Source organism: Anopheles cruzii, chromosome 2 (assembly GCF_943734635.1).
Source record: "Anopheles cruzii chromosome 2, idAnoCruzAS_RS32_06, whole genome shotgun sequence".
NCBI classification, from domain to species: Eukaryota; Metazoa; Arthropoda; class Insecta; order Diptera; family Culicidae; genus Anopheles; species Anopheles cruzii.
The window spans coordinates 16,530,140-16,541,792 of NC_069144.1; the positions used below are offsets into that span (position 1 = coordinate 16,530,140).

The 11,653-nt window shown below is 47.0% G+C and overlaps 3 protein-coding genes across 7 annotated transcripts; 2 read left to right on the plus strand and 1 right to left on the minus strand.

Moving 5' to 3' along the window:
• Positions 1-67: 67 nt before the first annotated feature.
• Positions 68-5,917, minus strand: LOC128269447 (longitudinals lacking protein-like). Of its 5 annotated transcripts, none has more exons than XM_053006907.1 (4): positions 5,840-5,917; positions 2,181-2,421; positions 2,019-2,105; positions 68-1,939 (listed from the first exon to the last, which is right to left on the minus strand). In XM_053006907.1, exons 2-4 carry the CDS (start codon positions 2,277-2,279, stop codon positions 1,745-1,747), a joined length of 381 nt encoding a protein of 126 aa, XP_052862867.1. In that variant the 5' UTR covers positions 2,280-2,421; positions 5,840-5,917; the 3' UTR covers positions 68-1,744. The 5 variants fall into 5 exon arrangements, with proteins under 5 accessions (XP_052862867.1, XP_052862869.1, XP_052862868.1 ...); XM_053006909.1 differs by lacking the exon at positions 5,840-5,917 and adding an exon at positions 5,643-5,769; XM_053006908.1 differs by lacking the exon at positions 5,840-5,917 and adding an exon at positions 4,393-4,470.
• A 379-nt stretch (positions 5,918-6,296) lies between these two features.
• On the plus strand, positions 6,297-8,445 carry LOC128267448 (protein FAM98B). Its single transcript, XM_053004280.1, has 4 exons — positions 6,297-6,527; positions 6,602-7,592; positions 7,773-8,028; positions 8,098-8,445. Exons 1-4 carry the CDS (start codon positions 6,481-6,483, stop codon positions 8,316-8,318), a joined length of 1,515 nt encoding a protein of 504 aa, XP_052860240.1. The 5' UTR covers positions 6,297-6,480; the 3' UTR covers positions 8,319-8,445.
• A 922-nt stretch (positions 8,446-9,367) lies between these two features.
• Positions 9,368-11,653, plus strand: LOC128277911 (BUD13 homolog). Its single transcript, XM_053016515.1, has 3 exons — positions 9,368-9,755; positions 9,825-11,153; positions 11,225-11,653. Exons 1-3 carry the CDS (start codon positions 9,649-9,651, stop codon positions 11,586-11,588), a joined length of 1,800 nt encoding a protein of 599 aa, XP_052872475.1. The 5' UTR covers positions 9,368-9,648; the 3' UTR covers positions 11,589-11,653.

Sequence of the window (11,653 nt, forward strand, 5' to 3'; positions counted from 1 at the left end):
TTTCAGTTTAGGGATAAGGCTTTTTAAAGTATCATATAAATATAAAACATCACGCAACATTGCCTTCTCAGTTTCTCTCTAACTATCTTTATTCGTATGCCTCCTTACTGGCGGGGTAATTTTTTTCGATAAAATATTTCGGTCGCTTGGGATTGTGAAAGTAAATCTTGAAATAGACGAAATACAACTTTATACGTGAATTGAAACCAACAAAAAAACCAAACGCACAATATAGACTACGTATTCGGTCGGGGTTTACGGGAAGTCAAGCAATCACCGATAGTCCACCGATAAACTCAATTCTTCCGTTGAATTCTAGCGCCTTTCTATGTATGCTGCTGCTATACACGGATCGATTGACTTTCGAATGGTTCACCCGACCACGCAAACCAACGCGATATAGGCACACTATCATATCATTGCGCTTCTATAGCTAGTCAAAGATGCTGAAACATTGTTTTAGACGATAAAGGAAGGGTTGTTGTTCACTTGTTTCTTCATTTGGAATAAATGGTAATAATATGGTGCTTCTTTAATCATAAAGTCAACGTGCGCTCTTCGGTTCTTCGGCTTCACCGGTAGAGGTGCTTGGAAGGAGAGAAGGTACAGATCGTATCATACCATTCTCTGACTATCTCTGGAATCGTCTAACAAACTGCTGGAAAAAGCCTGATCCATAAGTGTACGAAACAAACACTTCGGGGAGCTGATGTTTTACTGGCCTCGGCGCGGCATGTACAAAAATTCAGTGTTAAACTATTCTTTCACAACATCGTATTCTTCTGTGCTGCCAATTTGTATAAGAATTTGCTGACCTCTATCACCTACGTCCGGTATGAGTCTGTCTTTTAGCTTTAGTCGCACGAACAAAAACTATACCCTCCTTCTTCGTACAATCGCGCATCATGCTTACAGTCACCGTTTCTCGGGGCAGGTAAGAACCGCGCGTCACTCCCCCATTCCCTATCATACACATCGGCCACAGCCCTCTCGTTCACCTGCATCTATCGGTTCACATCTACCAATTTCGCGGCATTCAATTAAACTTGTTTTCCCCGCTTTTCTTAGGTGCAGTTTGCATTGTTTAGATACTATCATAATAATAATATGTTGGTTCCTCACTTCATCTTCTTCTACCTCCTTTAAATTGTGTGTTGCTCTCGATAATTGCATGTCCTCAAAACGTCACTACTAACATATTTCGTACCGTCGATCGAACACACTTCGTTTATATTATAGCCACACACGCCGCTTGTTGATCCGCTTCCCTTGGGATCTTCTACTTTCCGTCGCCTACTTTTTGCTATCCTGTTTTACCTTTTTGCAATAGTTGCTCTGCTCTCTGTCGATTACTACGATCTCACTACCCCAGTAGGCGTCTGCAAATAGTAGTCTCTAGGCGGTTGATGCAAAATACATCCCACGGACCATTGGGATGTGATTTGGCTCTTACAAAAGAACAGAAAAAACACATAAACATCCTCATTTTCAAATCCTTCGACGTACACTAGCACCCCACACATAAAACTGCTTATGCACAGAGTCCATTTCATTCGCTTACTATCCTTTCCTTTCACTACTAATAGGTAATGTGGCGGTACTGTGTGTGTGTGTGTATATATATAATCTGTATATATATAGAAGATTTCTGTTTCATTTTAAAAAAGGAAGAGTAGAAAGGTGAACGTAAATAAAAAAAACGTTAAAGCAAAAGCGGCTGCATGTAACCCGCTGTGGGGTTATCTCAGCCCTCGCGTTTGATATTCGTCGGCGTTTCCGCGAGGCCCTTCACTTTCAGTCGGTCGGCGGTTTTTAGAAATGTTGGGAGCTGCTCCTGCGACACGTTCACCTCGCCGGCGTACATGAACTCGAGAATCGCCTGCAAATGGCTGTAGGACACGTCTTTGAGGATGATTATCGGGTGTTTGGAAGGGTTTTCCTGCAAATACAAACACGAACAGTTAAGTCAATCAAATACTGCACTGTACGGCAGCGCATGCCACCCTTTCGTGTCTTACCTCTAGAAGAGATTTAAAGTAAGGACTACAGGCAGACAGGACCATCTTGTGTGCTTTGCACGTTTGTCCTTCGCACGCTAGTGTTACCTGGAAAAAAAGGAAAAAATTAGCTAGGTAAAGTGTGGCGCACGTTCGTAGGGTCGAAACGCTTCTACTACGTACGTCTGTGAAGCTCTTTTCGTTCCGGAGGTGTCGGAACGAGGTAACCATGTTCGTCTGGAAGTCATTCCACTTCAAAAAGTACTGTTGTTGGTCGGCCATTGCGCGTTGTTGCGATTGATTTTTCTCTTGGTCAAATTCTTACGCTTCCGTAATCGGACACAATTGATTGGTTTAAATGATTCCAAGGGAAACAAAATTCAGAAACTAGAAAAGGAACTCAAAACGGTAACGGGGACGTAATCTGAAAGTAGGCAGCAAGATACACATGTAATCGTTAGTAGCGCATTTGTGATTTCTTGCAACACTTTGCTGGTTCTTATTATACTGCTTGTGAAGAGAACGATGCACAACACATGTTTATTTTTCTCTTCATTAATATCATTAATAGAAAATGACGCTCGAGGTGAGGTTTGCCGCAGCTCGATAATCATTCGCAGCCTACAGTAGGCCGTGTTTTTTACTCAAACCGGTCGAAGTACTTCGTTGAAAATACTAGTGAAAAGTGTGTATCATTAATATTTTCTCTTCGTGATAAGTCTACGCAAAGTTGGGCTGGAATTTAGAATGCCAACGTGTCGTAAGTTTTTAAATCGATTTCCCCTCCAAAAAGTGTTACTGTAACACTCGCTCGCTCGCTCTATTCCTCAACCATCAATGGTGATGCAAAACCAAAGCAAGCGGTCTAACGCAAAACAAAACACCATCATCCGTGGCCGTGGTTTAAGAATTAGAGAAAGAAATAGAGTGGGGTGTTTTGGGATGCTGGCCCAGCAACACAAGCAGCAAAAGAAGATGAACTTCTCGCATCGCTTCTCCGCCGTGTTTTGACCTCGTTTACCGCAAAAGCCCCCCTTTTCCAGCATCGAATGGCAGAGGTGCGCCGATGATGATGATGTTGCTATTTTTCCTCTTTTAACCGATTTGTCCATGTGTGCGTTTGTGTCGATCATGTTTTTTTCTTCTTATCGTCGCTAATCCCCTGCTCCACACACACACAAACACATACCTACGCGAGTTTTGGTTGAATATATTATTTCAAAAATAGAGGGTGCAAAACTATTATCAACGGACGGTATGCTTTGGCACTGCGCGTCTTGTTCGACGTTCAGGCCAGCCGCCGGTGATTTTGTTTTCGACGACAGCAGACCGGTCCTTTTTCAACCACCACCGCCGTAATCACAAATTGCATTTGATCTGCAGAAGCGCCAGAGGCCGAAGAGTGGTGGAAAGAATTAGAAAGGCCCATGCCGGTTCTGTGGCGCCGTTGGATCGGTTTCTTCCATCTAAGCTAATCTAACAATTATGAGATGAACTATAAAAAGCCGCAAGATATTGTGCCTCTTCTGTGCTACCGCCTCGAGTGTTGGCCCGTTCCACAGAGTTTCGTATGTATTTATCCGTTTTTGTTTTGTTACCATTCTTGGCCGGCGCACGTTTTGAAACTAGCTTTATTCGCAAGCATCTGGCCATTCTCGTTCTCGTTCCGTTGGTATGGTTCTTACTGGCCCCAAATGTGATGTGATGGGCAGCAAGTACCGTTTCGATCTTGTGTCTCTTTTTGTACCCGCGCATTGAAACTGTTGGGCATGTTTTGAATTCTATTCAATTTCTTTTCAGGAGTGTTAACAGCAAACGACAAGAATGTAAATTGTAAACGATAACTTTAGGGTGAACGAAAAAGAGTTTACCCTTCCATGTCAGCTTCCGGAAACAGAAAGCTACTGACAACTCAACGTTTACTTTTCGGTTAAAAGTTAAAACATAAAAAATCAATGCTTCGCCGACGTCTGCTACGATGGCAACACTGCTCTGGCGCAAAACACCGTAGGAATCCGTATGTTTGGAATACAGAGACGGGCGACAAAAACAACGGCACGCCTGCCGTTTGCCCGATGGTGTACGTGTGTTTGCTGTACACAGTCTTCGGAGCGGATGCACCTTCCGCGCTCTTAACTCACGTACATGAGAGTGTGTGTATGTGTGGTTATGCGGGAGATTGCATTGTGTAATTTTTGTGCATTTGTTTCGCGTGCCCAATAAAAATATCTTCCAGACGTGTAGTTGTGCTAGAGGCACTCTTAGGCCGCAAAAGTCGAAAAACTCAAGGTCCTTCTCAAATATCTTTTGTGTACGGTGTTGTAAACCCCCGCCAAACAATCGCGGTGGCATAATTGGGTCTATTTGGGCGGGGGGACAGTCGAATAGGTTCTACTTTGGAGTTCCGAGGGTCATTTCTCCTTCTTTTCGCAGATTCTACACACACTTTAGACTATCACACACGAGAGTGGCGACAAACTACACCACGTCCACGTATCGAGAGGGAACTACATATTTTTATGTGGCGAATCGATTGTGCCAACCAATAACAATAGCGCGCTAGAAGTTGCGAAAGCTGCCGAAGGTCACGCGCTCGAAAAAATAGTTTTCTCTTCGTCGCTCTTATTTTTGGTCTCTCTCTTTCTCTCTTTGTGACTGTCGGAAGGACAGGGTTTTTTCGCACTATCGTGCCAACAACGTTTGGCGTGCAAGAATTAAGCGTAATTCCGGTCACAATTTCCTCGAATAACCGACGAAAGGAACAGGACTGTCAAAAACTGCGTTGCACAAACGGAATGTAAACATCACTCCGTTCTGTCTGTCTCTCTCTCTTGCTCTCTGGTCCGTGCTTTTCCACTCTCTTCCATTGTTGCCTTCGTTGCATTGCTCCATTTTGAGAGTATGAGGTGCGTTCGAAATGTCGGTGGTCCGCGAAAGTAAGACAGAGAGAGAGAGGAAAGAGTGAGGGAGAACGGAGTCGAGAAAGAGTGAGGCATCGCATAGGCGACAGGAAGGAAATACAGCAAGAAACACCGAAATCAAGACGGGAAGAAACTCCGCCGTCCCTTCGCGGCCCGCCTTTCCTTTCCTCCTTCGGGTCGCGACGGGGTGGACACATGACGACGACCGGGACAGTGCGGAGAGACTGTAACGCCACGGATTAGATTTCTTCGTCATCCGTGCGATGCTTCTTCTTGCACGTCACCGCCCGCTTTGCCGTATCGCTGTTGGCAGCGGCAAGCGTTAGATTTTCATGCCAATACGACGGCGGAGTAAACGCAATTATATTCGAAACGATGGAGTTTGTTACACTGCTGCTGCACCAAGGCTGCTGGAAACAATCAATCCGTCAATTTCTTTGCAGAAGCACACCCGCTATGCACACGCTGAGGCTAGAGACACGGGAGGGCAAACTGAAACTTCACTATGCAACCACTGCGAAAAGCGAAAAGAAAATTATCGCCAAACCGTTTTAGACAGCCATCAACTATCCGACGCAACAAACAGGGTCTCGCACGAACCGGATAAGACACCACAAGAAGCTCGCACACCGAAGGACTCTCGGATTGCTACGAAATGCCCAAGCGACTGAAAAAGGCGCTGATAATGTACAGCGGAAGGTGGCGGCGCGTTCGTCACTTTTACCCGTGTGTGTAGCACTTTTCTTTCTAATCCTTTTTTGTCAGGCGATCGAATTCATCGTCTGCGACGCTCGTCGGCGCGTTTTCGTTTCTTCGCGTGGCAAACTTTGACATAATTTGCAATCAATCACTCGCCGATGAACGCAATATCTTTTCTTATACCTTTCCCAGTGCTTATACGCGTATGGGACAGAAACTAACCTTTGGAAACACGGCCACCTTTGCGGAGCGCGATTTTTCGACTTGTTTTGGAATACTCAACACGAAACCGAATGAGCAAGATTGCCGAGAAAAAAGAGAAATGCAAAATGGAGTTCGCAGTGCACTCACAAGCGGGACAGAACGATGTGAGACAGCTACAGCTATGCGTGGGAACGGCGAAAGTGGACAAATTCTCGATCACGTTTGGCAACAGCGAACACGTAACAGCTCAGTCGGAAAAACAATCTCAAATTGGTATCTATCTACCCAAATATCTAGAAAGAGTCTACAATTATTTATTTTAAGTAAAACACTGCAAATCAGGAACGACCGTTTAAAGTTTTGTCGTTTTCGCCGTCAATGTCGACTCGGTGGAAAGAAAAAGAGCAAAACAACAACAAAAAAGTCGATCTTCGAGTTTGACAATCGAGCCAAGAACCGCAGAACGAAGAAAAAAGGGTTCTGCACGAGAATCAGGAACTGAGGTTTATTTGCAAAATAAACCTGGTCGACGCGCTGCGCTAGGCATCTTGGAGTAACGTTGCAACTTTCGTGTAAAGTTCGAACGTTTGGTATCGTAGTAGAACTTTGGCCGGCTTTTCGTTCTTGCGTAGCTTTCCGTTCCGCCAATCGACCCGGCCATGGCAGCAGGTGAAGCGCAACTATTGTTCGAATTGCGAAATGTTGGGTGAGTAATAGGCTTCGATCTGCCGATTTTCGATCAATGCTAGGGTAGCAACAACCTGTGCCCTCCGTTGGCAGGTACGATGGACCGTTTCTGGATCAAAACTATGCATCCACCGCCATACTGGCCGGCACGCAGAGTGGCGAGTTCCAGGACGTCGTGATTTGGCTGACGGAGGAAATCCGCGTACTGGGCAAGCTGGACGAACGCATCACCAAGAGCGAAGACTCGAACACCTTCGTGTGGGAACTGTCGAGCTTTCTGAAGGAACTCACGTGTCCCTACACCAGCCTCACGGTGGGTCACGTTTCCGACCGTTTGCAAACGCTCGAAGCTAAACTGCTGCTGCTCGACTACCTGGTGAACGAGCTGATGGCCCTGAAGATGCTAGAAGCGTTGAAACCGAAGGAAAAATCGACCGTAATCACCCTGCACGAATCGCCGACGGCCGCGGCATTGAAGGACATCTGTATTACGCTCGGCATGGGCAAACCGCCGAACAATGTGCCACCGAAGATGCTGTTCGAGAAGATCAACTCCCACCTGGACGACATGGTACGCACCGAGGGCGAGAATAGACTCAGCAAGCCACTGTTCAACCCAAAGGAGCGCCTTACGGCCGACCAGTGGGCCAAGTTGGAGCGCATACAAAAAGAGCTGGACCATGAGTACGATCTGCGGCGTACGATGTTGCTGACCCGGCTGGACGTTACGATTCAGAGCTTCAGGTGGTCGAACCGGGCCAAAGATAAAGAGGGTACGATTGCGGAGCGGTACGCGGAGAAGCGCAAAATGCTCGACGCCCTGCAAGCAGGTGGGCGGGATACGGACATTGCGGCGCTACTCGCGGCGCGCGAAACCCTGGCCATCATCGAAAAAACGAGCAGCGCATCGGTGCGAAAGAACACGAAGAGCAAAATCCAGCGACACATCATCGGACTGGTGCCGGATCGTGGCGGACGGGCGTACGAGCACAAAGCACCGGCCCTTGAAATGCCCTCCTGGCAAACGCAGCGCAGTACTGGCGGCGGTGGTGGCGGCGGCCGCGGTGGTTTCGGAGGAGGAAGGGTATGTAACGGATTTGTTTACGATGTTTAAATTGCCCGTTTACAAATCTTATCGGAACACTTTCTTCTAAAACGCTATTTTCTAAAGGATGTTGGTGTGAGTTGCATGGATCCAAGTTTTCTATTGCTTAGTTGGTTCCCCAAGGCACTGTTTACGATCATACTTTTCTGCGTTTTCCAGGGTGGACGTGGTGGCGGCGGAGGTTTCCAGCAACAACACTCTAATTACTCCAACAAAGGATACAACCAAGGCAATGGCAACGGTGGCCAAGGATTCTATCAAGGAGGCCGCGGAGGATACAACAATCAAGGTGGCGGTGGCAATCAGGCTTCGAGCAGTGGCGGCGGAGGTTACTATCAAGGTGGTGGCGGAGGAGTTGGCCACACCCAGAACCGCGGAGGTCGGGTGCAGGGAGGCTGGTCACAATCTCAGCAAGGTGTGTACCTTACCTTGTGGTAATCCTTCCCAGAGTAATCTCAACGTTTGTTGTGCTCCTTTTTCGTAGATTACAATCACGCTGGATATGGTTCTGGATCGAGTCGTGGCAGTTTTGGCGGTGACCAGCAACAGCAGCACTACAGTGGTAACAGTTCCGGGAACAGTCGCGGAAATTATGGCAGCGGTGGTGGCTACGGTGACAACCGGAACAGCTACGACGACTACAACAGTCGCGGTGGTGGTGGCCGAGGGCGGTCAAACTACAACCGGGGCGGTGGTCGGCGTTGACACCAACCGCTCGCTTGTTTGCTGGACAGTTTCTCTATTCATTTCCATACATAAGCTGTACGCGCTCAGTCTGTATTTCATAAGTTCGTTTCCATTTTATGTGTCGAGGAATTGTCGGTGACACAAATAAAGCAAAAATGCATGTCCTATTTGTACGAAAAAAAGAAATGGAAAACGAGCAAGATACTTCTCGATCGTATGGCCTACAGTTTCTTCAGTGCAGAATTTCTGACGAATTGTACCTATATGCGGCGGAATGCGCCGAAATATGTATTACAAAAGGAAGGTGGTAGAGGAGCCCTGGACATATTGTTGGCCACAGTACAATCTTACGATACTGACTACACGACTGAAGAGTTTGTTGAACAAATGAAGAAAATCGTTACTTATTCCTTCAACAAATGCAAAAAAAAGAAACTCAACAGTCTGAAGGAGCAGGAACAGGAGCAATTACGAAAGAGAAGCTTAGCTTCTATCTGCTTTGCAGGTGTATAAATGTCCTTTTGGTCTCTTACAGAGAATCCAGGAACCACAGAAGAACTAGTGGCACAAGAAATCATACAAAAAAGGACCAGTTTCGCAAAAACCAGTTACGTTTATTTAAGTTACATTACTTTCCTGATATAGTTGCACAATGTTACATAGTAGATTTAAGTCTGAATAAGTATTCTGTGAAACGTTTAAATAAAGTTCATGTTCATGATGTTCTCTACCCAATAGTTTTATCAATTTTTCCACTATTCCTATTATGCTCAATTTGCGATGCAATAAGTTAAATTTTTCCTAAAGGTTCAATTTCTGATAAATATTATGTATAATAATTTATAAATTAGAAACATATTTTAATAAAATTAACTAATTTTAACAAGAAACATTTTATTTCATGAAAAAATAATTTTCAAATTCAAATTAACACAAAATAAAAATTTACCTTGTGCTGAACTGCTGAATAACATTTTTGCTGAACTGCTGAATATCTGTCAACCTGGTTTGTTTCGAAGAATAAGAAGAAGGAAAGCTAACAAGACAAGAATAAGAAGAAGGAAAGTTTCTTCTTTTGGAGGTGGCCAAAGATATTAACCAATTTTGTGTAAGGAATTGAGGAATATCGTGGATTTTATACGCATTTGTTTGCCCAAAAATTCACCAGTTCACTTATCTAGCCGTTGCGTCGAGAGCAAGTCCTTTTCATGTTTGTGTGTATAACCGCGCGTTGAATACCTAGTTCGTATCCTAGAGGCGTCCCTCAAGGAGCAAAAGTGTTTCTACTACGCAGGGGTGTTTGGTGCTCCATGTCCATGTCCATGCGGTAGCGCTTCACTCGCCAAGAATGGCGCAGAAAATTAATCAGAAAGAGTACCTGAAACGTTACCTTTCCAATGATAAGGAAAAGAAGAAGAAAAAGAAAAAAGTAAAAAACTCCATCGGTAAGGAAACGTAAGTATGTCGCTTGAGCAGAGCAGTACTTCCGGGGCCAAAGCTGTGATTTGTGTTTCTCTTTAATAGCGTGCGGATCATCGATGACGATTTAGATTTAGCAAAGCTCCAGACCATCGAGAATCCTGACGACGTGGATCTCTTTGCGCTGGGGGAGGAAGCACCCCAGGTTGTGGGAATAATTGACGATCGGCCACCGGAACTACGGGCGAAGGAGGACTTTAGCAGCAACAAGTGGAAAGTGCTGGCAGCTAACGATGATACCTTACAGGTGCGCGATATTAGTAACCGTACCGGGGATGTTCGACTGGCTATTGGTGGTGAAACAAAAACGAAACAAGCGGCAACAAGCGGCGGCGAAAAGGCACGGCGAGACTCGGATGAAAGCCCACCAAGGGACCGAAGCTCGAAAGACACCCGATCCAAACGACATGACTCCGATGAAAGTCCTCCCCGAGTTCGGCGTGCCGTTGCTTCGGACACGCAAATGGCCCGAAGTCGGCGCGATGATTCTGATGAAAGCCCTCCGCGACGATCCAAGTCCGACAAATCAGCCCCCAAACGTGGTCATCGTCACGATTCGGATGAAAGCCCACCGAGAAGATTGCGCCGCGATTCCGATGGTAGCCCTCCGAGACGACCCGGCGGCACAGATTTGCACAAAAGTTCGTCCAACGGAGGTACACGGGACAAAAGTTCTCACGGAGCCAGCCATCGTCACAAGGATTCGGATGAGAGTCCCAACCGGCGAAACCGTGGTTCCAAGCAACATTATTCCAATAGTAGGCGCGATCGCGATATCGCTCGTGAAAGCCCCCGCCGGGTAGTATCCAGCCATCGCACGGATCCGGTCCGCCGGTCATCACGGCGTGATTCAGATGAAAGCCCTCCGAGGCGTAGAGGCAAAGGTTCTAGAGAACGGAGCAAGTCTCACAGAAGTCCTGCAGGACTCAACCGCCAGTCAACGGTGGAGCCAGCGGTTCGCATAAAGCAAGAGCCACGAGGCGACTCGGATGAAAGTCCCCCGAGACGGTCATCGAGAAGTCCCTCGAGACGCACAGTAACCGTTCTACCTCCGGTCCGAGTGAAGGAGGAACGAAATCGTTCCTCGCCGGAACAGGAATCCGCCGGTCCGAGTCGCATGACCAAAACGCTCGACGGGAAACAGGCCGGGCTGCAGGCCGCACGAGCCGTACGCGAAGAAAACGAGCGCTTCCGTCGGCGGGAGGATGAACTGTTTTCGAAAATGTCCGCCGATCTTACGGGGCGCGACGCACAGACGGTGGTTCGTAGCAAATCGGGCCGCCGGAAGGACATTGAGAAGGAGCTTCGCGAAGAGTTCGAGAAGCGCAAGCACGAGGAGAAGAAAAAGGAAATCTACACGCGCTGGGGAAAAGGGTAAGGGTCTTACATTCGGGCCCTTAAATGCCCTGTTTAATCTAACTGGTTTTTTTTGCATCGCCTTACAGCGTGAAGCAAGTAGAGGATTACAACTCACGGCTGCAGGAGGCGGCACACGAGATGGAGAAACCGCTCGCCCGGTACGCGAACGATAGCGATCTGGATGAGCATCTGAAAAAGCAAGAACGCATCGGCGACCCAATGTTGGAGTATTTGCGCAGCAAACGCAAGGAAGAGAACCAGCGGGCCGGCATACCGGAGAAACCGTCGTACCAGGGTGCGTATCCGGACAACCGGTTCAACATACGGCCCGGCTATCGGTGGGACGGCGTCGATCGGTCGAACGGGTTCGAGAAACGCTGGTTCGATACGATGAGCAAGAAGAAAGCGGTCGAGGAGGAAGCGTACAAGTACAGCGTCGAGGACATGTGAGGATGCCGATGTCCGTACGAGGGAACCGAAATACATGAGATCCCACGATCTTCTTTTTCCCACAA

Excerpts from the sequence above, each read along its gene's own strand:
- LOC128277911 (XM_053016515.1), top strand. The coding sequence starts at position 9,649 with ATGGCGCAGAAAATTAATCAGAAAGAGTACCTGAAACGTTACCTTTCC. Across the intron at positions 9,756-9,824 it reads AACTCCATCGGTAAGGAAAC|CGTGCGGATCATCGATGACG; the intron begins GTAAGTATGTCG and ends TCTCTTTAATAG. Across the intron at positions 11,154-11,224 it reads TACACGCGCTGGGGAAAAGG|CGTGAAGCAAGTAGAGGATT; the intron begins GTAAGGGTCTTA and ends ATCGCCTTACAG.
- LOC128267448 (XM_053004280.1), top strand. The coding sequence starts at position 6,481 with ATGGCAGCAGGTGAAGCGCAACTATTGTTCGAATTGCGAAATGTTGG. Across the intron at positions 6,528-6,601 it reads TTCGAATTGCGAAATGTTGG|GTACGATGGACCGTTTCTGG; the intron begins GTGAGTAATAGG and ends CTCCGTTGGCAG. Across the intron at positions 7,593-7,772 it reads GTGGTTTCGGAGGAGGAAGG|GGTGGACGTGGTGGCGGCGG; the intron begins GTATGTAACGGA and ends TGCGTTTTCCAG.
- LOC128269447 (XM_053006907.1), bottom strand. The coding sequence starts at position 2,279 with ATGGCCGACCAACAACAGTACTTTTTGAAGTGGAATGACTTCCAGACG. Across the intron at positions 2,106-2,180 it reads ACGAAAAGAGCTTCACAGAC|GTAACACTAGCGTGCGAAGG; the intron begins GTACGTAGTAGA and ends CTTTTTTTCCAG. Across the intron at positions 1,940-2,018 it reads ACTTTAAATCTCTTCTAGAG|GAAAACCCTTCCAAACACCC; the intron begins GTAAGACACGAA and ends TTGTATTTGCAG.